The sequence below is a fragment of the Sarcophilus harrisii genome, chromosome 1 (assembly GCF_902635505.1).
Source record: "Sarcophilus harrisii chromosome 1, mSarHar1.11, whole genome shotgun sequence".
NCBI lineage: Eukaryota > Metazoa > Chordata > Mammalia > Dasyuromorphia > Dasyuridae > Sarcophilus > Sarcophilus harrisii.
This window is the reverse complement of record NC_045426.1, coordinates 31,432,577-31,460,342: the sequence shown is the minus strand read 5'-3', so window position 1 is coordinate 31,460,342 and position 27,766 is coordinate 31,432,577. Positions and strand designations below refer to the sequence as shown.

The following is a 27,766-nucleotide window of genomic DNA, read 5'->3' as shown; positions in this document are numbered from 1 at the left end:
AACTGGTTGTTAAAACATTCCTCAGCGCACCCCTGTATGTAGCTGTCGGTTGTTTTATTATTTTTATCCATTCATTCATTCATCTATTTATTTATTTGTTTATTTATTTACTCAATCATCAATCTGTTTATTTATTCATTCATCAATCTTATTGATTCATTTGCTTGTTTATTCATTCATTAATCTATTTATTATTGATATCATTTTATTAATACAAATGTAGTCACCACTTCCTTGAAAGGAGCAAAAGAGAGTAAAAAATAAAATAGACCAATGACAGTGATTCAAATATTAATATATAAAGGATTCCAATGAATCTCACCAGGTTCTTTATATTTCTTGCTGGCCTTCAGATTTGGAGGAAGTACTTCCATTCATTTTTCCTAATCAATGACAGGACTGTTTTTCAGGTTATATTTCAAACCCTCTGAAAAAGGTACCCATACCTTATGGTCCAACAAGTTAAGGATGCTGGTATTACATCCTACTTGAATCACAAAAAAGGGAAAATTCCATAAATGGTCTTGCTCTTGCTCATTCCCTATTTAACACTGTTTTGATATCCATGGGTGAAAAAACAAGGGAATTGACCCGATATAGGAAACTTCCCCTTTTGAGTTTTCAAGGGGGAAATGAGTAAGGTACTTTCCGTCTTGTTATTTTTCCTAAGCATAGAGTACCCTTTCTGAAGGGAACATATGACTTCAAAAGTCTTCTAACTTCTTCCTATTCACCCTTGCAGTCCCAGTGTCTCTTTGATTATAGATTTGTGATTATATATGATTCATAACTTTTGGTACTTAAAGATAAAATTCATGTAATGGGGCTGTCCCAGGAAGTGGTCATTCCTCTGGCTTGGAGGCCTTTATGCTAAGAATCATGGGTTGGGTAGGTTGAAGAGGTTACTCTTGTTCAAGTTACATTTGGAAGATGGAATTAGTTGGTCTGCTTGTAAGCCATTGAACTTTCAACTCGGAAATCCTGGGGTACTCTGGGTCATCAGTAAACCAAAAAATTACTTTCTATGATTGGCAAAATCAGAAATCAGTAAGTATTTCATACGCAGTCACTATATGTCAGATAATTAATGAAGTCAGGTACATCTCTTTAAATAGATCTTTAATATATATAGGGAAGATAGAACTAGGGGCTGATCCATGATATCAGTGGTGTATTCCATATGAGGAAAATCTCTCTACTAATTAAAGTCAGCAGCTTTTCTGCAATTTATAGTCAAGGAGAAATGTCAAAGCATGGCCCAGAAATCCATGAAGGTTCCCCAGGAACCTTTCTTTTTTTTAATTATATATATATTTTTATAAGATAGCTTTTTATTTACAAGATATAAGCATGGGTAATTTTTCAGCATTGACAATTGCTAAACCTTTTGTTCCAACTTTTCCCCTCCTTCCCCCCAACCCCCTCCTCCAATTGGCAGGTTGACCAATATATGTTAAATATGTTAAAGTATAAGTTAAATACAATACAATGTACATGTCCATACAGTTATTTTGCTGTACAAAAAGAATCAGACTTTGAAATAGTGTACAATTAGCTTGTGAAGGAAATCAAAAATGCAGGCGGACAAAAATAGAGGGATTGGGAATTCTATGTAGTGCTTCATAGTCATCTCCCAGAGTTCTTTTGCTGGGCGTAGCCGGTTCAGTTCATTACTGCTCCATTGGAACTGATTTGGTTCATCCCATTGTTGAAGATGGCCACGTCCATCAGAATTGATCATCATATAGTATTGTTGTTGAAGTATATAACCCAGTCAAAGACTCTGTGAGATTAAAACTATTAAACTATAAAATTATAATAAATATATAAAACTATAAAAAACTATTTTTACAATGATACATTTTAACATGTAAACAATACATTTTAATTTCTAAAACGGTAAATATATGTTACCCATAAGCACAAGCCCTCTTACAACATCCACTGCTCTGGTTCTACTCTCTGACATCAAGTAGAACAAGTCTAATTTTCTTCTAGGTAGATGTAGCTCTTTGAATATTTGGAGACAATTCTCTATCCCTCCTAAGTCTTCTCTGAGGTAAATGTCCTCGTTTCCTTCACCTGATCCCCAGATAACTTGAACATGAGGACTTTTATCATCCTAGCTGAAAAGTAGGAGACCAATGGAAAGAGGACAGTAAGCTTCCTAAAAATAATACCTCTCCTAATCCTCCACCCCCTTAACGTTTGCAAAGTATTTGACATATTTTATAATAAGGTCATAGAACTGGAAAATAATTCAGAAGTCCTCTACTCTACCTCCCTCATTTTTTATAACAGATGAGGAAACTGAGATCCCAAGAGGTTAATTAATTTGCCCAAGATGACAAATAGATGAGTCCATGACAGATTTATCTACCTGGATGGCATAGCCCATCACTGAAAAATGGAAGGGTGATCAAATGGCTGAAGGTGCTTTTGTTTTTGTTTTGTTTTTAATAGGACTATATTTCACCACCGGCTTTGGAGGTACACTCCCAATGACTTTAGTTGACTGAAAGATTCAAACACTTTCCATAGTTCTCCTGACTCATGTCGAAAAGCTCTTGTTCCTGAATCTGTAATCAAAGGGACAAGCCGGGTTGGGTCATTTCCTTGAGATTATATGGCAACGGAAAGAGTCAGCATTTGCCTGTCCCTACTTCCACCAGCTCTCATTTGGAGAAAATGCAAGTGCTTAATGCACACGTCCTTTGTCCCTTACTTTGGCTTCCGCCCTTTTAATTGAGAAGAGTCCGTGATCTGGAGGTAAGAACAATATATTTTTTCCCTGATGTTTCTTAGCAGAAACAGAAATTGGGAAGGTGTTTTTTCACCTTAAAATATTGCAGCAGAAGGAAGGGCAGAACTGGTTATTAAAGGGAGAAAATCTGAGGACTGGATGCAGGATAGTATTATTTTCTCAGCTTAGCTTCTGCACCGTCTGAAATACTGCTCTTCTTTTAGTGTTTTAGAAAAGTTACTCCTTTGAAGACTCAAACACTCCATAGATTGATGAAATTGGAAGAGGGTGCCTGCCATCTATCTTCCCTACTCCTTTTCCTGGCATTGTCTTCAATTCTGTCTTCCCCCACTTTGAGAAGCCTAATATAGCATGTGCAGACTCTCCCATTGTTTTTGTGGGGTTTTTGTTTGTTTTTATTTTCTCTTTTCTTCTTGAATAGCAATTTATTTATACTTTTAAAGCCCCAAAGATTATTTGATCGGCTTTGTTTCTGAGGATGAGAAAAAGATACAAACATGGCTTTTGGAGGTGGTTTTGGAAAGTTGTCGGTAATGAGAAAAATAACGGGCTTTCCATTTGTCATTGTTAAATCTCTCATCAGTGAGGTTGACTTTGCCTTTATGTATTTTCAGATAGACTTAGCAGCATAGACAAGCAGAACACATTAGCAGCCTTTTAGAAATATTGCTTTGATGGAAGCCCTAGTTTTACTTTGAGAAAAAGGCAAGGAAATATACTTTTGTATTCACACTGTATGTGACCTGGACGTGATCTGGAATAGAAATGCCCTGTTGGGGGAAACCAATTTATTTTTAATTGAAACTTTATAGTGGAGGAAAAGTCTGACATCCATTGTGGATGACTCTTAAGTTTTTCCCTGGGATATAGCTATAAGTAAACTCAAGCTCAATTCCATCTGTCTGTTCTGTTTTCCTGGTGGGTAGCTGTTAGAAGTGAGAAAAGGGATTTAAGTGGATGGGGGAATCTAGGGAGGCATCAGAAAACAAAGGAAATTATCTCACATAAGACATTGGAAAGCCCTTGAGGAAAGAAGGAAGTCTGCACAGGAAGTGGATAGGGTTTGAAAGAGAGAAAAAGAAATATCAAGAAACTAAAAATATTAGAATCCTTTGGTACCAAGAGAAGAGCACTGGGTTTTCAGGCGGAGGGTTTGGGTTCAAAAGCCAGCTTAATTGCATAATACTTAATCCCTGTGTGATTTTGGAGAGGTAATACATTGGAAAGAGATCTCTGGATTTGGTCATCATTACAATAATTATATTATTATAGAGGTGGCACCAGACAAAGTAATAAATTAAAGCTAAATAAAGTTCTTAGATTCAAATCCTGACTTCTCATACAGGACCTGTGTGATTTAGGGTAAATTATTTAATCTCTGATCCTCAACTATAGAATGAGATCATTGAACTGTATTGCCAGTAAGTCCTCTTCCAGACTAAGATCTGTGATTCTAAGATCCTCTAGGCGATTAATCTCATGGCTCAAATCCCAAGAATAGAACATTATAAAGGAGGGCCACCAATTTCCCATAGTGCTTTGTTTAGAGTTTATGGTTTGTCTCTTTCCTGCAGACACAACTACTTTATAATGTGGCCACCTGGAATGTCATAGATACAAGCTTTTAGAAAAGGTCCCATTATGATAAATTTTGATTAAATTCCTACTAGGTACAAAATATTGAGTTAGCTATCATTATGGTTGCTAGAGGAGTTCCAGTCTATGACTATATCTATGTAATAATAATGATGATGATAAAATATTTTAAACTTCACAAAATACATTTTTAGTTTTTTTCAATGTATCAATGAGATACATATAACATAATTTTTTTTTAACATTTGTTGGGTCTTTTTTTTAAGTTTTGAGTTCTCAATTCTATGCCTCTCCCTTTCTCTTCCTTTCTTCCCAGAAATCATAAAAAAATTAGATATAGGTCACACATATACAATCATGTTAAACTCAATGAGATATTTGTAAAGAAATTTGCAAACATTGAAGCGCTATATAAATATTATCTACCATCATCACTATTATTAGTAGTATGTGATTATCCTGATTTTTTTCTTTGTTCCTCTTTTCCTTTAAGAAAAAATTCTTTGCTCTATAGAATGACCTTTATGAAGCCAATGAAGCATGATACAAAGAGAAATTAAAATATTGTAAAAAAAAAATAAAAAATTATTTTTAGAAACAAAGTTTGCAAAGCCCTTGACATTTTATTTAATGCTCACAAAAACCTTATGAAGGAGGTAAATTATCCCCATTTGCAAATGAGGAAATTGAGACTGAGAGGAATCAAATGATATATCCAGAGTCACATAGCTAATAAATTTCTGAGGGATGATTTGAACTGAGATCTTCCTAATTATAATATTAATACTACCTATATAGTATACCCTGTAGCTTCAACAAGGCTACTGCCCATGTGGAAACTGCCTCTGCTGATGCAGAAACTCACAACTTAAGAGACTTTGAGAGTTGTATTTGGGATGTGCCTTGTGCAGGATACACATGGCTAGTCTATGTTGGAAGCAGCTGAACACAGGTCTTATAATGAATAGTATAACATGCTGGTTTTCCTGGGCCCTGAAGAAGAAAGACAAAAGAAAAAACAGTCCCTGCTCTATCGTAGCCTTTTCTTGTTCTTTTGTCCTTCCTTCTCAAAAAGGACCATGATATTTGGGGGGTGAGAGCATGACTTGCAAGTGAATTGGATTTAAGTAAGAGGTGGCTGTGCAAGATCACCTGCCTCATCTTTCCCTCCAGAGCCATCTGGGTCCAGGGCCAAGATCGATAGAACATAGCCCAGAATAAGTAAATACTTCATTATCTGTGCTAGTACACATACTTCCTTAATAGCTAGAGATGCTCAGGAAAGTCTTTGCTTGTCAGTTGCCACCTGAGCTGAGCCTTAAGGAAAAGTAAAAATCCTAAGTAGTAAAGAGGGGGGGAGGGAGAGGGGAAAAACTAGTAAAAAAAAATCTGGCAAAATATGAGCACAAACGATAGGACACCAAGTTTAGGGAACTACAAGATGACTATAGTTTGCTGAGCCTGGTGTATAGTAGATTGTGTGTCAGACTTTAAGTGAGAAAGCTCCTAGTTTGAATTCTGCCTCAGACACTTATTAGCTGTATGACCTTAGGTAGATAAATTAATCTACTTCAGCCTCAGGTAAGGGATCTGTAAAAGAGAATAATAGCATTCTCTAAGAAAGTGGTGGTAAGGATCAAATTTCATAAGTGTATACATATATTTTGCAAACTTTACACAAAATATAAATGTTTCTGATTGCTGTTTTTTTTTTTTAATGTGAAGGATGTAAAGGGTAGTAATCTAAAATTAATCATCAAATTGTGAAGATCTTTGAGGAATTTGTACTTTTATCCCAGGGCACTAGGGATATGTGAATATTCTTGAGAAGGGGCATAGACTGATCTTTGCTTTAAGGTGATTATTTTAACAGCTAGGTGATGAAGAGAGTCTAGAAGAGGGATTTATTAGGAGGCTTTCAGAATTGTTTCGGAGAAAGGTGATGAGGAGCTGAACAAGAATAAGAGCTGGTGAATGGAGAAGAGGGGATATAGGCAAAAGGTCTTGTGGCTAAAATTGGCAACTTTTCATAGACTCAGTTTGTATCAAGTTCAAGTCTATAGCAAATAGGGTTTTTGGACAACATTCTGTCATCCTATGATTAGTTCTCAACCACGTGTTTTGCCAGAAGTTTTTCCAGGTCCTCCAATTGCTAATGCTTCCCCCTCTCTCTCACCTTTCATCTCCTCTGAACACACACAGAAACAACACACTTAGTTTATGTGTGACATATTATATAATAAACCAAATTATTTGCACGTTCTCTCACTTTTCAGAATGTATTCTCCTTGGGGGTAAGAACTGTGTTTTTGCCTTCCTTCCCATCTCTACCATTCAGCACAGACCTTAGCATATATATAGCAAGCATATAATAAATGAAGGTTTCTTGACCAACTGACTGACTAATCATATCCTGGTTTTTTGATATTACAATTGAGGTAAAAGGGAATTAATTGGATGTCCAAAGCCAGTTAAATAAAGAGTTGACACCTCCATGGTACCAATATTAATCAAAGAATTTTAGAATCAATGGCCGTCGGGATCAAAAGAATATTTACAAGTCATCTAGTCTAAAAGTGGCAGTTAACAAGCAAAATCCCCCCAGTGGGCCTGGTATCAGATTTAGAAATATGTTTAAATATTTAACAAAAAATAAAATAAAAATGTAACATAGCTAATATTAATGTGTTAATTAACATTATAATTATTAATTCGTCATTATGCAGTCTTCAAGGATCTGGGTCTATTTGGGTTTGATTCCCCCTTTTGTGTAGATGTGTAAACTAACCCAAAAGATTGGAGGGCTTCCCCAAGGTCACACAGATCCTTAGTAACAGAGCAAGGACTAAAACCCTGTCCTTTCCCAAGGGGAACTTTCTCTTTTCACAGCCTCCACAGCTGATTTATTTCAATACCTGACGGTATTCATGTTGTCACGGTTTCATGTGCCATAAAAATGGATTTATGAATACACCTTGCTATAGAAATGTGAAAGATGATTTGAATCTTCTTACCAATTAAATCTAATTTCCTCTTGCACCTCTTTGCAAGAGACCAGGACTGGCTGGAAAAGACAATGCTAGTCAAAAGCAGAATTGCATTAGAAGAGATCAAATAAGTTATGACTTTATTCCCCCTTCCTTTGAACATATTTTCAGAACATAAAAATGCCTCCAAATTATCTTGGCAGAAACCTGGTACCAGGCTCACAATTCTGTCCTGTGGCCAGAAAACCAATTCTCTGCAGTGACAGGTAAGCCTGCATTTGAGATGCCTTAGAAACAGGCTACAGAAGTTTAAAAATGAAGGACGGTTTTCTGAAGTTCAGGTGCAGCTCAGCATGAGAAAAGTGGCACATGTGACTTAGGGCTGTAGGGAAATAGATCAAGGATAGTCAAATTGATGGTCTCCCAGGAAAAGAGATGCAAGAAAATGGAGAAAGCATGGATGGCCCTCATTCCCCCGGGAGGTTTTCCCTTTAATAGAAAACTTGATAAAGCACAACGGCAAAGACACTTTTGTGGTTGCCTGCTTGGTTCTTACCTCCCAAGTTATTTTTTAATTGATATTTACTTCAATACTGAAAAAAACTCTGACTTCATTGAGGTGGGAATCCCTTTTCCATGGGACCAAAGGAGACCCATATACAATTTCTCCTCACGTGCACTTGTTCTTTCCTACTTTAAACTCTGCAAAGAATGGCAGCATGATATGGTGGGAGGAAGGAAGGAAGGAAGAAAAGGAGAGAAGGGAGGGAAGGGAGGAAGGAAGGAAAGAAGGGATGAAGAGAGGATGGAAAGGAGAGAGGGAAGAAGAAAGAGAAGGAAGGAGGGAAGGAAGCAAAGAGAGGGAGGAAAGGAGGAAAGATGAAAGGAAGAATGGAAAGAAGGGAAGGAGATAGGGAGGGAAGGAAGGAAATAAACATCTATTAAATCTCTGCTGTACCAGGACCCTACTTAGGGCTTTATAAATATTATCTCATTTGAGATTCACAGCAACCCAGGGAAGTGGGTACGTTTATAATGCTTATTCTACAATTGAAGAAAATGAGGCAGACAGAGGTGATGTGACTTGCTTAGGATCACAGCACAGTGTCATTGCTAAGTATCTGAGGCTGGATTTTGACCCAGGGCCTCCCCAGACTCTAGCCCCTTCATGGATTTCAGGAAGAGTGCTGGATTTGGAATTGGAGGATCTGGATTTCAATCCTGGCTCTGTCCCTTATATTTATATTACCTCAGATGAGTCACTTAATAATTTCTTAGGGTCTCAGTTTCCTCATCAGTAGAGTGATAAGGTCGGACCAAATGGAACCTTCGAGCCTTTCCCTATTCTGCCCTTGGCTCTGTGACAACCATGTGCTTAGCGAGCCGGGGCTTGTTTGGTCTCATGACTCTGCTCTGATCCCTCCTGCTCTCTCATGGCCAGCTCACCTCCTCTGAGAATGTATTTCTTAGATCAATTGAAAATTATCAGGAAAAACCGAACAGGGTTTCTGGATACTGCTACTCTTCAATGTATTTTGATGTTATCATTGGTTGTCATACATTGTTATCCATCATAATTACTTTCCTGTCTCAGATACTGTCTTTTCTTAGAAATTATTTATCGTGAAAGGCATTTAGTGCAATGAATATGGTGCTGAACTAGGAGATCCTGCGGGCAGGGGCTGCCTTTTGCCTTTCTTTGTATCCCCAGCACTTAGCACAGTGCCTGGCACAGAGTAGGTTCTTAATTAATACTTAGTGACTAACTTGAGTTATCCGTATGATCTTGGGCAACTCAGTTAATTTTCTAGCTCTGTTTTAACCATATAAAATCTAGAATTGGGGCTAAATTATCACTTAGGTCCCTTACAGTCAAGGCAGCAAGACTGTCGACAAATAAGTATTGACAAAATGCTTGCTATACGCCAGGCTTGGTGCTCGAATTTTGATCGTGTGACTTTGACTTTAGACAAAAGAGAAGGATTAGATTAAATCCTTTAGCTTTCACCCTCAAGATTCTAAATGACTCTCACAATGAAATGTGCACTTAATCAAAGGAAAGCAACATAGAAGGAGCCCTGGGTTCAGATCCTGACTGATGCTTATTACATTTGTGATCTTGGCAAGTCAATCTCCCTAGGCCTCAGTTCCCTACACTATAAAATGAGAGAAATGGGTCTGAGCTAAATGGTTTCTGAGGTTCCTGCTGAATCCATGAAGCTAACAAGCAATGATCCCAAGATTCTTGCCACGATGTCATTGGCCCCAGCCAAAAACAATAAACATAACTCCAATATTCTCTCAGCTATTCTATGCAGCTGCAAACCACAGAATACCACAAACTCAGAAAAAAATGAAATTATAACCCAAATGGTAATGGAATGATGAGTAGTGAGCATAAATGACCTGTGCCGTATTTATTATCGACTTGTGTTTGAGAACTAATAAAAAAAAGACATTGTCAGGAACACACACTGTCATAAAAGTTGGACCAGTCACACAATAAAAGTAAGAGTCAACATATAAACAGCCTCAGTGGAACACTGCTACCATAGAAATAAGAAATGGACAAAAATGGTTTCTATACATTGCGTCATCATCTGTGGAGCGTTTTTGAGAAAATATCAGAAAGAAATGCACAGGATGGAGAAATATAAAGGCATTTCATTTTATATCCATGGAGAGGGAATATCTACACTCATGAAACTGAATCTACTAAAGTTCTCAAACATCAGCAATAATAATAATTTCATCACATTGAGAACCTACACACTTTCTAAGACCTAAAATTTGAAATTTATAATCAGGATTTTAGTCATAGTAAGGAAAGGATTTTAGAACAATGTCTTCATTTCAACAGATGAGGAAATTAGTCCCAGAGAGATTATGTCTCTGGCCCAAGGTCAGATGGGGAATAAATTGTTAGAGATGGAATTTGAACTCAGGTTCTCCAACTCAGGAACTAAGTGTCCCTGAGTAACATTTCAAAATAGATAAGATGAAATAAAAGGATGCCTCCAAGTACAAATCTGGCAACATTTGTCAGTTGAGGAAGAAAATGAGTCATAAAACCATTTGAAAACCAGATCCACTGATGAAGACCATGCTTTTGACTAACTTCAGTATTAACAAATGTAAATAGAGATTGAGTTATATATCCATCTCTAATATAATTGATTCTTTTTAAAGACTTTCTTTACAAAGTCAGCTTTGGAGGCATTCCTGTGCCTATAGCAATTGAAAAACTGGCCTTTGTCACTAAACATTTTTAATTAAATATTTACCATGAATTCTAGGTATTGTTCTAGATTCTGGGAACAGAAGTCAAAAGTGAAAACAGCCCTGGCCCTCCTGGGGCTTATATCCTACTAAAGAAACAATATGATTTTATAGTTAGATTATTGACTTTCCAGCAGGTTTTTGGAATAATCAGAGATTCCTAGATTGACAAAAGACTTTCCTCCCAATAATTCTATGGAGTAAATAATGTATCTATTGTTATCCTCATCCTGCAGATGAGAAAACTGAGGTTCAGAGAGATTATCCACAGACAAAGAGCTAGTGTTTTAAGACTGAATCCAAAAGGCCAAATCTCCAGACTCCCACTCCCTGTGCCACACTGCCTTTTGGAACCAGAGGGGATCACTTTATCTCTCCCTCCATAGCTATTTATAATATTCCTCTGGGAGAAGCTTTGAGCAACAGTTCTGGGTGCTTCATGAACAAAGAGATATGGGTATTATTTTTTTTTCTCTCTCTCTCTTGGTACTTTCCCTTGTATTCAGTGGAGAATAATGTTGCTATAGCAGTACCTGTGAAAGTAATTACCACACTTAACCGCAGGAGCTACCACCAGCTCTCTGGGGACCAATCCAGAAAACTCCCAAGACCTCCCTGTACCAGCTACAAGAGACTTGGAGGAAACAAGATGTTGCCATGAGCAATATTTGCCCTTCCTCTGTAGTCCCACTGTACACCAGAAAGAATAAAAGAAAGACAGATTCTTAACAGACCAAGCACTGGGGTTCAAAGAAAGACGTGATGGGAGCATTTCTTTCCGTTATGTTTATTTCATTTTAAAGGAGAAAAAAAAATCATCTTGTTATAGCATCAAAAACCTTTTTGGCCTGAAAAGAATGCTGTTGACTCCCAAGATCCTCTGTTAGTTTAAGAATTAGCATTCTATTCCAGTGTTATTATCCATTCAGAGCAGCTTCTGGCAGCTGTGGGCCCTGCCACCCCCTGGAGAACAAAGGGCAGCCTCCAGTCTCTATCTGCCTATGATGTAAGAAATGGCCAGGGCTGTCCTGAAGAAGGTCTGTAGTTTACTTCAGATTAATTTAACATTAATGAGTAATCTGCATTCATACAAAGTAGGAGTAAGGGTGGTGATGAAATAGAGATTTTTTGTCTCCCTATTAGACATCTCTCCCAAACTAAGCCATTTAAAGTTTTTAAAGCAATTAGGTCCATCTTGAACAACTCCAGTGGTTTCCATTTGCCTTTAGGAGAGAGATTCTTAATCTCATGTCTGTAAACTTTTAAAAACAGATATTTTAGTAACTATAGTTCATTACAATTGACTTTTGCAATCTTATAGGATTAATAATCCTATTATAAAATAAAATTTTATGCATTATAAAACATGATTCTGAGAAGATGAATAAAAAAACCATGACTAAAAGGCCTAGTCTGAGGCTGCCTTGAAGATTTAGGAGTGAGGAAAGACAACGGACAGAAAGGGAAGGAAATAGGATCAAAGCCCTCAGTGATCTGTGAACTCAATGGTGTCCCCTAGATAAAGGAGTCTGAGATTTCTCCTTGATCTAATCTTTGCTAGCCTTCCCTTCTTGGAGGAAAAAACTGCTTTTATGATCTTTCCTGGTTCAAGGTTAGATATTCTAGCTTGTCTCCCTTGACTTTGGGTTTAGTATGTCTGACCAATGGTTGCCAGTCTTTTTGAGTGTGTGGACTCCTTGCTAACATAAATGCTTTTACATTTTCCCAGAGTTCTACATGATAGTTCTGTTGGGCAGGCAACATCCCGCCAATAAATCAGTCAATAAGTCCAGAGCCCATGGAGTATTGGAGATTTAAGGACCAGGTGCTACATCCCAGCCCTAGACCTTGGTGATCTTTGGAAAGCCCTTCTAGGTGTTAGTGTCCTTATCTGCAAAGTGAGAGATTTTGTATTAGATTATCTCTAGAGATCTTCTCCCTCAAAATCTGTTGTCTAGAACCCAGGTTCTTGACAGTTCTATAGCACTGGGCAAGTTGCTTTGACCCTCAGGGCTGTTTCCTAATCTATAAAAAACAAAGCAATTAGACAATATGATTCTACTGTTAGTATCTGTTAATTTAAAAAATTGAATGCTTTTAAATGAATTTTGTGTTTATCACAAAGGAATCTATCTACATTTATTAGATTTGGGGAGGTTTTTTGTTTGCTTGCTTTTTTGGTGAGGGTTAGGAGGTGGATTGCACCACTGGTTTAATTTGTTCGAAGAACTTCCCAAATAGAAATTCTCTCTACTGATAACAGAATGTCAACTCATCTGTAACTTAAAATCTCTTTGCCTTTGGCAAGGAGAATAACTCTTCCTGGGTTACAGAACATGTTTGTTGTTTGTCCTTCATTGTCGAAGAACACCATCAGGGAGATATTGCCATGACATATGCAAGTAAATTGGATTTAAGTGAGGGAGGGCCGGGCCAGGTCACTTGCCTCACTTTCCCCTCCAGAGTCATCTGGGTCCAGTAGCAGATCAGGATGCCTGGAGCTGTCGCTTGGGGAACATCCAGAGCAAAGGGATAGAGAGAGATGGGAAATGGAGAGACATGATTGAGAAACAACAATAGTGAATATTGGTCACATCTGAATACAGGACAGTTCTACCTGAGATTTTGCAGGGAAGAGATTTCTTGCATAATACTTTCAGCCCTTAGCACAGTACCAGACATTTAGTAAACAATAAATACATAGTAATCAATTAGCAGAATATTCCTTCTTTCATTCCCATAAAACTCTGAATATCGTGCAAATTAAGCACATACTGCCTCAATAATTTTACAACCATTTTCTCGCTGAAGAAGAAATATTAAGTAGTAGAGGAAGAGCTGTCTGTGAAGCTGGGATAGGTTTAAAGCCTACTTCTCACTCATATTACCTATGTGACTTTGGTCAAATCACAGAAACTACATAGGAAACTACACAAAGTGGAGAGGAGAGGAAAGACCTGAATTTGAATTCTACCTCAAGACACTTAGTAGTTGTGTCACCCTGGGCACAGCGCAACACTCTGTCTCAGTATCCTCATCAATAAAACGGAGAGAATAATGGTACCTGCCTCACAGGATTGTGGTGAGGGTCAAATAAGATAATTATAAAGTGCTTTGCACATAAATGCTAATTATTATTATTATTTAACTTCTTTATATCTAAGGCTACAATCAACCCAGCCAAGAAACATTAATTCTATGTGCCACAGAACTCTCAGTCTGCATCAATGGAGGGAAATTACATAATGGGAATGCCCCACATTGTTGGAAAAATTTTAGTCTCCCAGTTGTGCTATTACAAATCCTGTAATAGTGAAATAAGAATCAAAACTTCCAGTGACCCAAATGGTGCTGTGTGGGGAGATGCTTGTTGGACACAAAGCATCAGCAGAGGGAATAACCTAAAAGATTAGGTCCAGGAAATGTATAATAGGAAGAGGAAGTGTAGGTGGTTATATGTCAAGAGCAAGGGCTGACAGATGAATGGCCTGATTACTGGATGAGTCTCCATCAAGGAGACCCCAAGGAAGGCCTCCAGCACTGTGGTCTGACCTTCCTGGAAGAATTCATGAGAGGACGATCACAGAAATTATATGAGATGAAAAGTGGAGAAAGTACCCAAATCCATGAGGTTATGAAGCTATTGAAGTACCCTGAAGAAAGCACACACCCACAAATTATTTCTAGTTAACCACCAAAGAGATTCTGTCTTTCTATTTTTAATCACTAGCCAATCAGATTCAGCTCATCCTCAGCTTCTATTCTGAGCTAAGTGGATGATCTCAGGATGACAATATATTAATAATGAAAAGATCACTGGTCTTGGAATCAGGGGAGGCCTGGAGTTTGAATCCCACCCCTCACATTAGCTATGTAAGTATAGACAAGTCAGCTGGTTTCCTTATCAGTAAATTGAGAGTAGACTACATAAAGTACTTGGCTATCCACCTAAATCTTGAGATATTTTGGGTTGTTTTTCATTTTGGATCTGCTGAAATTTAGTCTTTATCTAATTAGGCAGTGTTATATAGAAGACAGTGTACAGGTCTTAAATCTAGAAAATTTGTTCTTATTAACTATTAACCCTGATTAATCTCTCTGAGTTTAGTTCTCTCATGTGAGAAAGAGGGAAACCTGCCAGAACTAGTAAAATTATATATATAATGTATGTGTGTGTATGTGTGTGTGTATATATATATATGTATATGTGTGTGTATGTATATGTGTGTATACATGTATGTATATAAATGTGTGTACATATATTTATGTATATAAATATATATGCATGTATATAAATATTATATATATATCTGCTTGCCAGATCCAAAATGATATATCTTGCCAGATATATCATTATAAATTAGTATTAATTCCTTTTGAGCTACCATACTGTAAGAAATTTATACATAACTATTATTTTTGTCACTAAAAATAATAATTTCTGGTAACTTAAAAAGTGGGAGCAAGATGTAGGGGAGAGAGAGTGTTGGCTTTGGAATCAGGAAAAAGATCTGGATTCAGATCTTGCCTCTCCATCACACTCATCCATACATCTCTACTGACTCTGAGATCTTGCAAGTCACTCAGCCTCAGTGCCCCTGCCTAGTGGTCTTAGTCTAATTCTTTGGCATGAACTTCAGAGGGCACGTGGGGTCAACAAGTCAGAAGACAGAAAGGTGGTCCACATCCTTCTTCTCCTCCAATAATCATTGAACTTATTTTATTTACAATATAATTACAATAATATGATATAAATGAATTACAATACAATAATAATAATTTACAATACAATACAATAATTACAAAAAACTACCCTTAAATGTTCCCTGTTGTGCCTCCATCCTGGACTGGGCTAGAAGAAGAAAATTATAATCTAATCAACTCATTTGCTATTGGAAAAATCTTCACCCTGCTCCCAGCATACTCCCTCTCTGCCCCTCAGATCACATTCTGGCTGATGGAGACAGGCATGGGAGAGGGGTCTGTTTTCTGGGACTATGACCGATGAGAAAGATCCCTGCCTTTACTCCTTTTCATTTTGAGGGGAATTAGTGACAAAGAGGCATGCATCAGCTACATCAGATCGTAGATCTCATTTCTTTCTTTCCTCCCAAGCCCATCCCCTTAATGAACTTCTGAGAGCACAACAGTATGTCCAGTTCACAACTTCAGCATTATTCTCAACTCCTCCCTCCCTCTCCCCCAAGATGTCCCATCGTTTGCCAAGTCTGCTTGCTGCCTCCAGATTTCTTGCAACTGACTCCGCGTCTCTGCTCGCACTGATACTACCCTAATCGGCATCTTGTACTGGACTAATTGGTCTCCCTGCTTCCAGTCTTTTCATTCTCCATCAAATGCTAGCCAACAAACATTTACTAAGCACTTGTAAGCGCTGAGGATGCAAAGGCAAGAACTTTAGGAGCTTTCACTCTGATGGCAGAGATACAAGGAATTATGAACCTACATTGTGTATCTATAGATATAGAGTAAATCATCAATTTCAGCGGGAAGTCACCAATAAGGGGACAGGGAGCAAAAGGGGGAGAAAGCAGAGAAAGATCTTCTACAAAGAGTAGGATTTGAGCAAAGGGATTATTCTAAAGCATCTGTCTAACAATAGTCCCCACTTAATCAGGATCAGAGGCTCCCTGTTGACCATAGGGTCAAACATTATCTCATCCATTTAAATTATTAGTGTATAGTTTTATAATGCACATAATTATTAGGGTAGCAGTATATGTATATAAGGCAACTGGGTTGTTCAATGGATGGAGCTCTGGGCCTTTCAAATCTGGCTTTTTTTGTGACTCTGGGCTAGTCGCTTAACTAAGTTATTCTACTGGAGAAGGAAATTGCAAACCCCTCCCAAATCCCCTCCGAGAAAACCCTCTAGACAGTGTTGGCGTACTATGGTCCATGGTATCAGGAGAATGATTGAGGAGGAGAACTTGCATAGCAGCAGCCTATGTTGGTGGAAGATGTTCCTTACACCAAAGAAATAAAAATAAATAAATAAACTCACCTTTTTATAATGATGACACAAGATCCATTGACTAAAGTATCTGGGGAAAAAAATATAAACCATTAAAAGACAAAGAGTGAACTCCATCATGAGTACTTAGGTCAGAGATTTAGTCTTGGAAGGGACTCCTGAGACTGTCTCCACATTCATGCCCCCATTTCACAGATAAGAAAATTGAGGTACAGAGAATTTAAGTGACTCGAAGCTCCTTCATTAGGGAAGATTTTGAACCCATTCATCTTGTTTGATAACCTAAGTCTAACATTTGTAAAAGCTTGAAGGTGTGCAAAGTACTTTTATTATCTTATTTGATTCTCACACAATGTTGTTAGATGGATGTTGGTATTATCCCACTTTATAGATGAGGAAATAGTCTGTGAGAGGTGAAATGACTTAAGGTGAGAGTTCAGTTCAAATTCACCTGAATCCAAATGCTCTCTCCATCTATGTGGAAACTCCAAGTGCTGATGGTGATCCTCCTTATCTTATAGAGCTAGAATATCCCTGGAAAACTTGTGTAAGGGTCATAGTTACTGTTGGAAGTACTCCTCATGGGCCCATACCATCTCTCTCACTTCGTAACTCCATCTGGCTCCAGAAGATCCGATTTTCTTACTTAAATCAATCATTTAACATTTCTTCATCAAATAATGTTCTCCCTGGCCCCTAACTACACTGTTCTTCCTATTAAAAGCCTTTATTTATAATAAGCCTTCCCTCTAAACACAGCTAGACTCTTTAAGTACCAGACTTTGATTTAGTCTCAGAATCACGAAATTTGAGAGTTAGCCCTCAGTAGCCGTCTAGTTGAACCCAAAGGCAAAAGGAATCACATTGTAACCCACCCACAAATGGTTGTCCAGACTCTGCTTGAAACCCTGGGAGACGGGAGTGGAAGGAGGGAGCCTCCAAAAAGTTTTAGCTGAATGGCACCGAACAGGAATCCCCAACCTAGCAGTTATACTTATATATAACTTAATTATAGTATCATAGATTTAGAACTAGAGGTCATCTTGTCTGTCTCAGGAAACTGAGACAGTCACTTTCCTGAGGTCACATTGGTAGTAATATTGGAGATAAAATCCAAATCCAGATTATCTACATTTCAGCTCCAGAGCTATGTGCCATGCTCCTTCCTAAGTAGTCATGGGAAATCGTTAAAAAATAAAAGCAAATTAATTTTCATTGACTTTAATTTTGCATTTTTCCTCTGGTATTTTGGGGATATGGATATCTAGATATAACATGAAAAGTATGGATTTTTACAGCTCTGAATATAGGGGATATTTCCTCCAACTGAGTATATCCATTATAAGGAAGTCAAAACCGGAACTCGGATTAGAATAGAGCAAGAGTGGATGTTAAAAGAACCTTGGCAGACACTCTATAATGAGTAACATCCACATGTTTCATTCCAAGTGTAAATGGAACAGCTGGGATACAGCTTCTTTCACTGATACTTTAGGGACACCAGTGACTCCTATTTGGACAAATCTAAGAACAAGCCACAGCTTGAGTGATTCCAGGTGGTCCGTGTGGGGAACCTGGACTGAAAGGCACTGGGAGTATCAGAGAGAACATGGAAGCCCTCCACTGGTGGCAACATACACACACAGCTAAGGAGCAGAGCTAACTAATTAGGTGTTGGATGTTGCAGTCACTGAAAAAAGTCAACAGAATCTCTGGTAGCAAGGTTCGGTTGTGAGGTTAATTTGTACTAACTCATCCTTGGAAAATAACTCAGGCTGGTTGCCTCAGAAACCTACAGCCATGACTATAGTGCCTTCCTGATCTTTTCCATTACCTCTCTCCCCCATTGTATTCTCTATACCCTCCTCCAGAATCCTCTTCCTTTCTTCCTCCCTGGTTTTTTGTTTTGTTTTATTTTGGCTTGGGGTTTTTTTGTTTGTTTGTTTGTTTGTTTGTTTGTTTGTTCTGCACCTGTGGTATCATTCCCAGTCTTAAGAGAAAGGTGAATATTTGGTCCCATTTCAAAAAATGATTAGTATTAGTATGTGTGAATTTAGTAATTAAGTCATATTAAATAGTTCCAGATCAAATTGCAAATTTGTCCTATTTAGAGTTGAAGTCATTAAATCATAAATCTGGAAACAGAAAGGGCTTCAATGTCCATGTTGTCCAACTCTTTCCTTTTCTAGAAGAAGAAACTGAAACTTTATTAAGTGACAGAGTGCTTTGTCCAAGATCCTACAGTAATAAGGTTTGGAGAGAATATTTGATCCCAAATAGATCTACATCATCTCTTCCTGGGAAACTTTCTTAATATCCTCCCATAAATCCTTCACAGCCATCTATTGGGTGGTGAGATTTCCACCCAATTTCTTTGATTATCCTTCTGTCTCAGAAAACCTTATTCCAATTGTTCATTGTGTTGCAGAAGGGATCAGGGATTCTGGAAGCTTTAAAAGAAGGGCACCAGCTCTGGTGAATTCTGCAGCCCTGAAATGTCCTTGAGGACTCTCCTGGCAGCAGATTGTGTCCCCTTCCTGAGGCTTTAGCTAAGGATGGAGACACTCACCCACAGCAGGCCAGCCACTTAATAATGACTTTTTTGGCCATGGTAATTGATGGAGATTCAGTTCTCTTTTTTAAAAAAAAAAAATATATTTGGCTTCAACATTTAGAAAATTCTGCACAATTCCAGCTGAATTTGGCTGCTGTGATACCTACCAATTAGTTAATGGCAGACTATGGTTTCCAGACTGAATCTAATTACATTTGTGACCTATGACCATTTTTAAGCAAAAAGGATTCAGAACCAGTTTCATGCAAGGGACAAAGGGGGAAAAGGATTTGGTAATGGAGTTGGAGAAGTTTAGTCATCAATGTAATAAGCCAGTCTTGTGACTGAAGATTGCCTCTCCAAACTCACCTTTAAAGTTGATCTGCAGGTTCAATTTGTGTTCAATTTACTTCTTATTTTCATGGTGCTGTTGTGATAAAATTTGTGAACTGGGCCCTAGTCAGTGGCTGAAATTACTGCTTGAGGTTTCAGACTAAATCATGGAAAATGGGGGGTTGCCTACGGCTAAACAAATTTGTCTTCCAAGCTCTGGAAAGATATGCTTCCTCTCTTTCCCCAAGTTTATTTTTAATGGGAAAGGAGGAAACTGAAAATGGCAAGCAGTCTGCTTCCAAATCACAGGCTATCTGCTCTTTGAATAATCATTGGAGCCCAAATCACCATTTCCTATGAACGTGTTGGACAGTTTCATTTCTGTTCTCCAGGAGTTGTTAGACAGAAACTAAAAAATCTTAGCTTACAATGTTATTTTCTCAGCTTTTTTTTTTTCAGTCACAGTTTGTGGCTTTTCCTGTTTATCCTGTCTGCGGCCTCTACCAACTTGTTGCTGCTTACAGCATCACTGAGCTTGTACCGTGGTGTCTAAAAATATTAACAAACGACCAGCTGGGGGAAAAAAAAAAACATATCCTGAAGCCTTTAGGAAAGACAAATGCTGAGCAGATCACTCTTAGACTTTGGGATGGAGAGCTGTTGTAGAAATATAAACAGTGCCCTTAAAAAGAAAATCCTGATTTTCTGTCATATCTTCTCTCCTTCATTTCTGAGATTTTTCTCATGGGATTTTCCTTCTATTTGGTTTTCATTATAAGCTTGAGAATGTTTTAGGCTTTCCATACCTTTTTGCTGGATTTTATTTTTGTTTTTTGTTTTTTAGATTAGTTATTTTTATGGTGAGGGACTTGCTCTTTTTTTTTAAATAAGGTAGAAGAATTTATTTTGTAATATGTTGGAGGGTGGTTAGAGGCAGGGAAGGAAGCCTGTCCTAATCATCTTTAATTTCAGTCTTAACAATGGGTGGAGTTTTTTGTGTGTTTCCTTTTCTTTTTCTTTTTTTTTGTTTCTCTTTCATTGAAACTCGGCTTTTCTTTTCACTAACCTTATGAGGGACAAGGGTGTAATCTGATAATAGTCTTGTCCTTTATGAGGCTGCCCTCACTAGTGAATGCCTGCATAAAACTGTCTGAAATTGCTTATTAAGTCTCTGGTGAAGCTACTGGGAGATCGGATCTTTCTGTTAGCCAGCCAGTGCTGTTTATTTCCACCTTTGCAAATAAAAGAGCTTATGGCTGAATATATGTGTCCAGGAAAAAGGAAATTAATTGGGACCCAGCACTCTGCTTTGAAGATTTATCTAGCGTTCTCATCACATGTGGATTTTCTTAACAAAATTTTTCATCCATCCTCATCCTTCATGAGTAGGAAGTACAAATTAAGCTTTTTCTATTCCATCTTGCCCATCATACCCAAAGGGGATCAGGGAGCTGATCTCAGCCTTGTAAATCACAAATACTGTGCCATAGCCAGTTGGTTCAGATTTGTGTGGTGATGAACCAGTAGTGCCACAGATAATGATTAGTACCATCCTGTTCTCCTACTAATAAAATAACCAGAAGCCCAACTTACAAATTCCTCTTAGGTCTCCTGAAGTAAAGAGATAGATGCAAATAGGGATGAAATTCCAAATGCATCCATGTATTTCAGGAAATAGTCATTAAAAATATTCAGGAAATATGTCCTACCTTGTGCTAGATGCTGGAGATACAGAGACAAAATTTAAGAATCCCTGCCCTCAAGGGACTTCCATGAAACTTAGAGGAATTACATATGCCATGAAAGTTACATCCCATATTCTTCAGGAAGTTTTTCCCAGTTCCTATCCTACCCCTACCCCTTCTCCTCTTAAACTGCTTTCCATATATGCGTGTGTGTGTGTGTGTATGTATGTATCTTAAATTTTTCTGTGTGTATTTACATATATATACATATATACCCATACATGGGTATATATTTCTAATTTCTAATTTGGTGATTTCTAGATTGTCTCTAAACATATACATACCACATATATATATATACACATGTACACATAAATATGTGTGTATATTTCTCTGCATACATATACATACCATGCACATACACATAAATATGTATTTCTCTATGTACATATATATATAGCACACATATATACACATGTACACATAAATATGGGTGTATGTTTCTCTACATAAATATATATACTATAAATATACACATAAATATGGGTGTATATTTCTCTACATACATATATGTACCGTACATATATACATACCATACATATACACATAAATATGTGTATTTCTCTATACACATATACATATCACATATATATACACATATACTCATAAATATATGTGTATATTTCTTTATGTACATATACATACCACACACATAGACATAAATATTTGTGTGTATTTCTCTATACACATATACACACCACACATATACATGTATAGACACACACATACATACATATGGGCACATATATTTTTATATATGTTTGTGCTACATATAATATACACACATAGGGTGTATCTTGTGTATATCTATCATTGATAGTTATCTCCCTCATTACAGTTTGAGCTCATGGCAGGCAGGGATTATTTTTGTCTTTCTCAGAAAGCCCAGAACAGAGTCTAGCACATAGAAAGTACTTAATCGATGCTTGATAACTGGAAATAATAGCAGCTAGCCCTTGCATATTCCTTTATGGCTTCCCAAGTACTTTATATTTCTTAGTTCTTTTGATCCTTATGAGGTCAGGTGCTGTTCTATAGAGTTAGAAGGCATTTCCAGAGAGAGCAGGCACTAACTGGTCGGAGGAGATCCATGGGTAGGGATGGGAGGGAGCTCTGAAGGAAGTTAAGAATTCTAGGTGGAGAAGTGGGCAAGGAATGGATTACAGCCATGGGGTATAACCTGTAGGAGGACATTTTAACTAGAGAGGAATGTCAAATCAGGAGACCTTTAGCAGACCATCTTGACTTGAACAGAGATTCTGCAAAGAAGACTAATAAAAAGTCTTGTCTTGGTTACTAAGGATTATCCAGGGACTCAAACTAATGCTAAATAATTTAGCATGGGAATTGCTAACGTTGATTCTCTCTCTTTTCAATCAGTCTCTCAATCAACACTTAAGCGCCTGTTATGTGTCAGTCTTCCTTTTAATCCTTTTAAAGATACAAAGGGAACCAAAAACCCTGCCCTTAAGTAGCTTACAGCTTCGCTTTCTTTTATGTCTTTCCCATTTTCTCAATTACAGTTGATCACTGATCTCCCCAAGCCCTATTGGGTCTCCCTCATGTTGACCCTGATGCTCACAAAAGAAGGCGTTGGCCCTGGCTTTTGAGGACCACCCAGCCCAGAACCGATCCTCTTGACTCAATGGATCTGGGGAAAAAATCACAGCTGGCTCTGAATTTACCCTTTTGGAGACATCTGTGTCAGACCAGTCTGCTTGCTCTTTAGCTTTGCCAGGCATGCAATAGTTGATATTCAATCAACACTCAGACATAATAAAGGGACTCTGTGCAACTCGGGTTGACATCATTTGGGTGAAATATCAAACTCCACTATTTAAAAAGATGCCCCGGTAGAAGTGCTCCAGATAACAACCTGCTGCCCCTAGATCCAATTGCTTCCAGTCTATCTGATCTGATAAGATGCTTGAAAGCACCTGTTCTCACCTGGAGTAGCCAGTTTGTTGTGTGCCCACACATGAGCTCGAATACCACCTTCTGCAGGAACCCAAATCCCCTTCATTTCCTAAAACAACCATTTATTTATTCACATTACACTGTATATTGAGGGTCTTTAAGCTGGGGGTCAAGAACATGGGCAAATTTCAGGAGATTCATGAACTTGAATGAGAAAAAATTTGCATTTTTATTTCCATTAACTTCTAACTAAAATTTAGCATTTTCTTTAATTAGGATTGTAGACAACAAATGGCAGTACTGAACTCATGACTTTTTAGAAATCACAGACATTGTTGCCTCATACCATACAGTTGTTACAGAAATATATTTTATGATTATCACTACTTCCTAATCATTGTAGTTGACAGACTGGCTATTAGATCACATGTGATTGTCTCCCTGTCTACAGCAAACTCTTCTGCAATGTAGCTGTCTAAATGCTATCATAGTGTCCATGGGCCTTATCAAACTGACAAGGGGACCCACGACACAAAAAAAGGTTGTTTGTATTTAAATTGTGTGTATACGTGCACTAAACATATATGTTTGTGTGTGTGTGTGTATATTGCTAAGCAATTTGTAGTTTTATGAAAAAACCAAATTGTGTATATATACACACAGTTTGTCTTTTTCATAAAACTACAAATTGCTTCTCATCTGGCATTATCTCATTCTTTGAACTAGGATCCCCTGTGCCTAGTATAGTGCCCAGCACATAGTAGGTACTTAAAATATGTTTTCCAGTTTTTTCAATTAATTTTTTTCAATGAACAAAAAACATTTTTCTCTCTTTCCCATCACAAACACACACACACACACACACACACACACACACACAAACAAAAAACAAAAACCTTTTTTTTTTAACAAACATGCATAATCAAACAAAAATTCTTGTACTGGTCATATTAAAAAAAAACTCAGTCTGCACCTTGAGCTCATCACCTCTCTGTTAGCTGGGTAGCCTTCTTCATCAGCAGCACTTTGGAATGGCATTTGGACATTTTTAAGTCTTAAGTTGTTGTTTTTGTTCTTGTTTTTACAGTTTTGTTTAATAAATAGGCATCGGTTGGTTAGTTGATGAACTGGCTTGGATACCATCTTTGAGAAGTCTTCAGGATCTCTGTAACAGGGTATTGCTCTCCCCCTTGGCCCTGAGACCTGTAGAGTGAGAGAGCCTCCTGTCATTCCTTGGTAGTTTGTGGAGCATCTTTTTCAAACAAAAGTCAAAACAAATCTCCAGTCCCTTCCCAAGCATTCACATTTCCTTTTCCCTAAGAACTTCTGCAACAAAACCAGAAGTATCAGCCTGGGCTTCTGCTTCCTGTTGCCTTTTCTTCTGACCCCAATTGTTGTTAAGAGTCTTGGAGGGTCCTGCCTCCATTTGGACCTCACAGTTCTTCCCAGCTGCCTCACATCTGTGCTTCTCTCTGGGAGGTCACGTTTAAATCTGGAAGTGGAGGGAGCTGGCTTCCATTGTACCCCACCCCTCGTCCCCCACCCCGGAGCGCTAGATCGGATTGCTTCTTAGACCTGACCTCCACTTGGAGTCCCGTATCCTTCCTGGCAGTTCTCCATTGTAGGGAGGAATCCCTGGGGGAAAGAGCACTGGACCAGATGGATGGCTTCCAGCTACCAGGACTCGTTCTGGGATCCTGAAGGCACACTTGGGCCGGCTGGGGAGTGGACTCGGGACCCCTGATGGCTGAGGTGGGACATTAGCCAGTGGCCAAATTCTCCATCTCTCATTCCTGGACCAGGACTGGCAAATGAAGGCAAAGGGCGTCTAGAGAATAAGAAAGAGAAGAGCAATGGGATTCAGGCCTCTTTTTTTTTATGTATTTCAATAAACCACCAGACTTGGGGCCGTTATCTGCTGCTGCCTGATGCTGGTATCAAAAGCTCGTCCCTGCATGTTTCAGAAAATGATTCTGCATTTATAGCTATAATTATGATGCTCCTTTTTTGGTAGCGATTTTGCTGCCCTCAGATACAGCTCCCATTGTGGAAACTTTCAAATGGAGCATAATTGGTGGGGGAAGAGATTAAAAATAAGTAGAGATGCCCAACCCGTTTCTTTAAAGTGTTTCGAAAGCTAACGAATCTTCTTGTTTTAGGGGAGAAAAATGTACTTGGATTGGGCATTACTTAAAGTGGGCTTTTTGTGTGGTGAGGAGACAACTCATTTTCCAGCTCTTTCTGTGTTTTTTTTTTTTTTTCCATTTCTACCTCTTTATTTACTATGGAAAGGAAATGTTAGAAGAGGTTTTTTGGTTCTTTTTTCATCACTAGACAGTTTCTTCCTTTTTCTTCTGTTGTCCTGTGTCAATACTTAGAAATATTAATCTGAGTGTGTGTTTACCTGCCTGTATAATGGGGATAATATTTTTTTATCCTGTAGAAAGTTGGGAGAAGTCATAATATCAAATTTTAGCTGTGTGACCAGGGGCAAATAACTCAACCTTCTTCAGGCTGTTTCCTTATCTGCCTTTCTTCGTATCCCCACTGTTTAGGACAGTGTCCAATACATAGTGAGCACTTCTTAAATGCTAGCTAATTTATTGACTATAAAATGGGGATAGTAGCACTTATCTCCTAGGTTTGCTGTGAGGGTCAAATGAGCTAACATATCTGAGGGTTTTGCAAACCTGCTGTCAATGTGCAAATGCTAGTTATTATTCTGTAGAAACTGTACTGCTTATTTGTCAGTGCAATGGTTTTGCAGAAAAATAGGAACTATATAATCATGTTCCCTATTAAAAATGATTCATCCTCATCTCAAGACAGAAGTGGTCAAAATACAGATTGCTATAGTAGCTGACATATTGCACTTGAAAGTTTGCAAAGTTCTTTATATAAATTATCTCATTTGATTCTTGCAATAACCCTATGAGAGAGGGACTGTTTATTATTATCTCCATTTTAGAGATCAAGAAAAACTGATCCTGAGAATGGCTGAGTGACTTGACCACAGTCATACAAAGTGTAAGAGGTGATTCAAACATCACTCTCCCCTCATTCCAAAGCTAGTGGTCTTTTCCAAGATAACCTGAGCTCCAAATCTTTGAGGTTTGGAACTATACCAAGGGGAAGAACAGTGAAAAGATCATTTGGGAACATTTTTATGCAAGACAAAGACCTGGCATATTACCTGTTATCACTGTTCAATGATTGACTCCAAAGTGATCAGAATAAGCTAGAGCTCCTAGTTGCAGGTGACAACCTCACCTGGGCTCTGACCCGCTGTGTAATCTATCCAGGCAAAGAGATACAGGGCTGCTGTGTTTCTCTAAAGTGGTATTAAATTGCTAATATTGTTTCTCCCCAGGTCATGGACACTGTCCTTCTCCCAGATTGTCACTTGCCACCTTATACTATAGTCATGTTACCCAGTACACTCAGGGTCAGGAAGACATGAGTTTCATCCCAGGGAACAAACTAAAATTTTCTTAGTCTGTTTCCCCATCTCTAAAATGAGGGATTTATTATCAGCTACTTCTCAGGGTCAGTGCAAGAAAAAAGAAGAAATAATTTAGAAAGTGCTTGGTCAGTTTTAAAGTGCTACATAAATACGAGCTGTTATTATTAGTGTCTATTAAATAGCTGTGTACAGGACAAATAATATGAGTTTGTGTTCAAGTCATGGGAAACTTATCTTTAAAAACACACTTCTCTGCTCAGACATAGAAACATATAAATCTCTGATGATACTTCTCTATTGTTGATGAGAGCATGAATGAGGGAGAACCAATTCCTGGCGGTATCTTTTGAGCAGGAATTAGCTTATTCACCAGACTGAGAGAAAATTAACGTGCAATATAGCTTTAAATATTTTATTTAATTAGATTATTTGCTGTCTAGGGAAGGAGGTGGGGAGAAGAGAGGGAGAAAAAATTGGAACACAAGGTTCTGCAAGGCTGAATGTTGAATACTACTTGTCTTGCTAGTTTCTACCCAAAAGAACAATATTCCATTAAATCAGGTTCAGATTTGATTACACTGGGTAATTTACCATGATGGCGACTGAGAACAATTTGTGTTTCTATATGCTAGGGGCTTTTACGGTGTTCACCGCCCTTGCCATATGAGAAGGAACATGACAGTCTTTAAGAAGATAATTTATAGATGAGTTGCTGATATGCATCCATAGAAGTAGCCTTTTTTCCAGGAAACTGGATGAAACTGTAGGTCCATGACTGAAAAACAGAGTTTTCACTGTGATGTGAATATTGCCCATCACACTCATAATGACCCTTCTCTGTCTGCCTTTCTCCACAGATGACGGAAGGCCGACATTGCCGAGTACATCTCCTTGATGACAGAAAACTGGAACTATTGGTGCAGGTGAGAGGCTCCTTTTCAATTTCTGCTCATTAAAATTCAAACCTGTGAGTTTGTTCAAATGGGTTCCTGGTTCAGCAAGTTCAAATCAGGTTTTGTTCTGGGGCCAGCCATCTTACCATGATGAGAAAATCTTTAATGACTTGCTGCAATATAGTGGGGTTGAGCTTTTTAGGGATATCCTCCCCTAAAGAGCATAGGAGTTCTTGGGATTTT

At 38.1% G+C, this 27,766-nt stretch overlaps 1 protein-coding gene across 4 annotated transcripts in view; it reads left to right on the top strand.

Annotated features, from left to right (window-relative positions):
* Positions 1-27,766, top strand: part of FRMD4B (FERM domain containing 4B) — a 341,019-nt gene that overhangs the window by 160,519 nt on the left and 152,734 nt on the right. For 3 of the 4 annotated variants that reach the window (XM_031953872.1, XM_031953849.1, XM_031953859.1), the window contains one exon: positions 27,488-27,553. In XM_031953872.1, the coding sequence (XP_031809732.1) occupies positions 27,488-27,553 (66 nt within the window). Of the gene's footprint in view, positions 1-2,474; positions 2,770-27,487; positions 27,554-27,766 lie in introns of those variants that run through there. The other variant, XM_031953864.1, reaches the window with a different exon arrangement.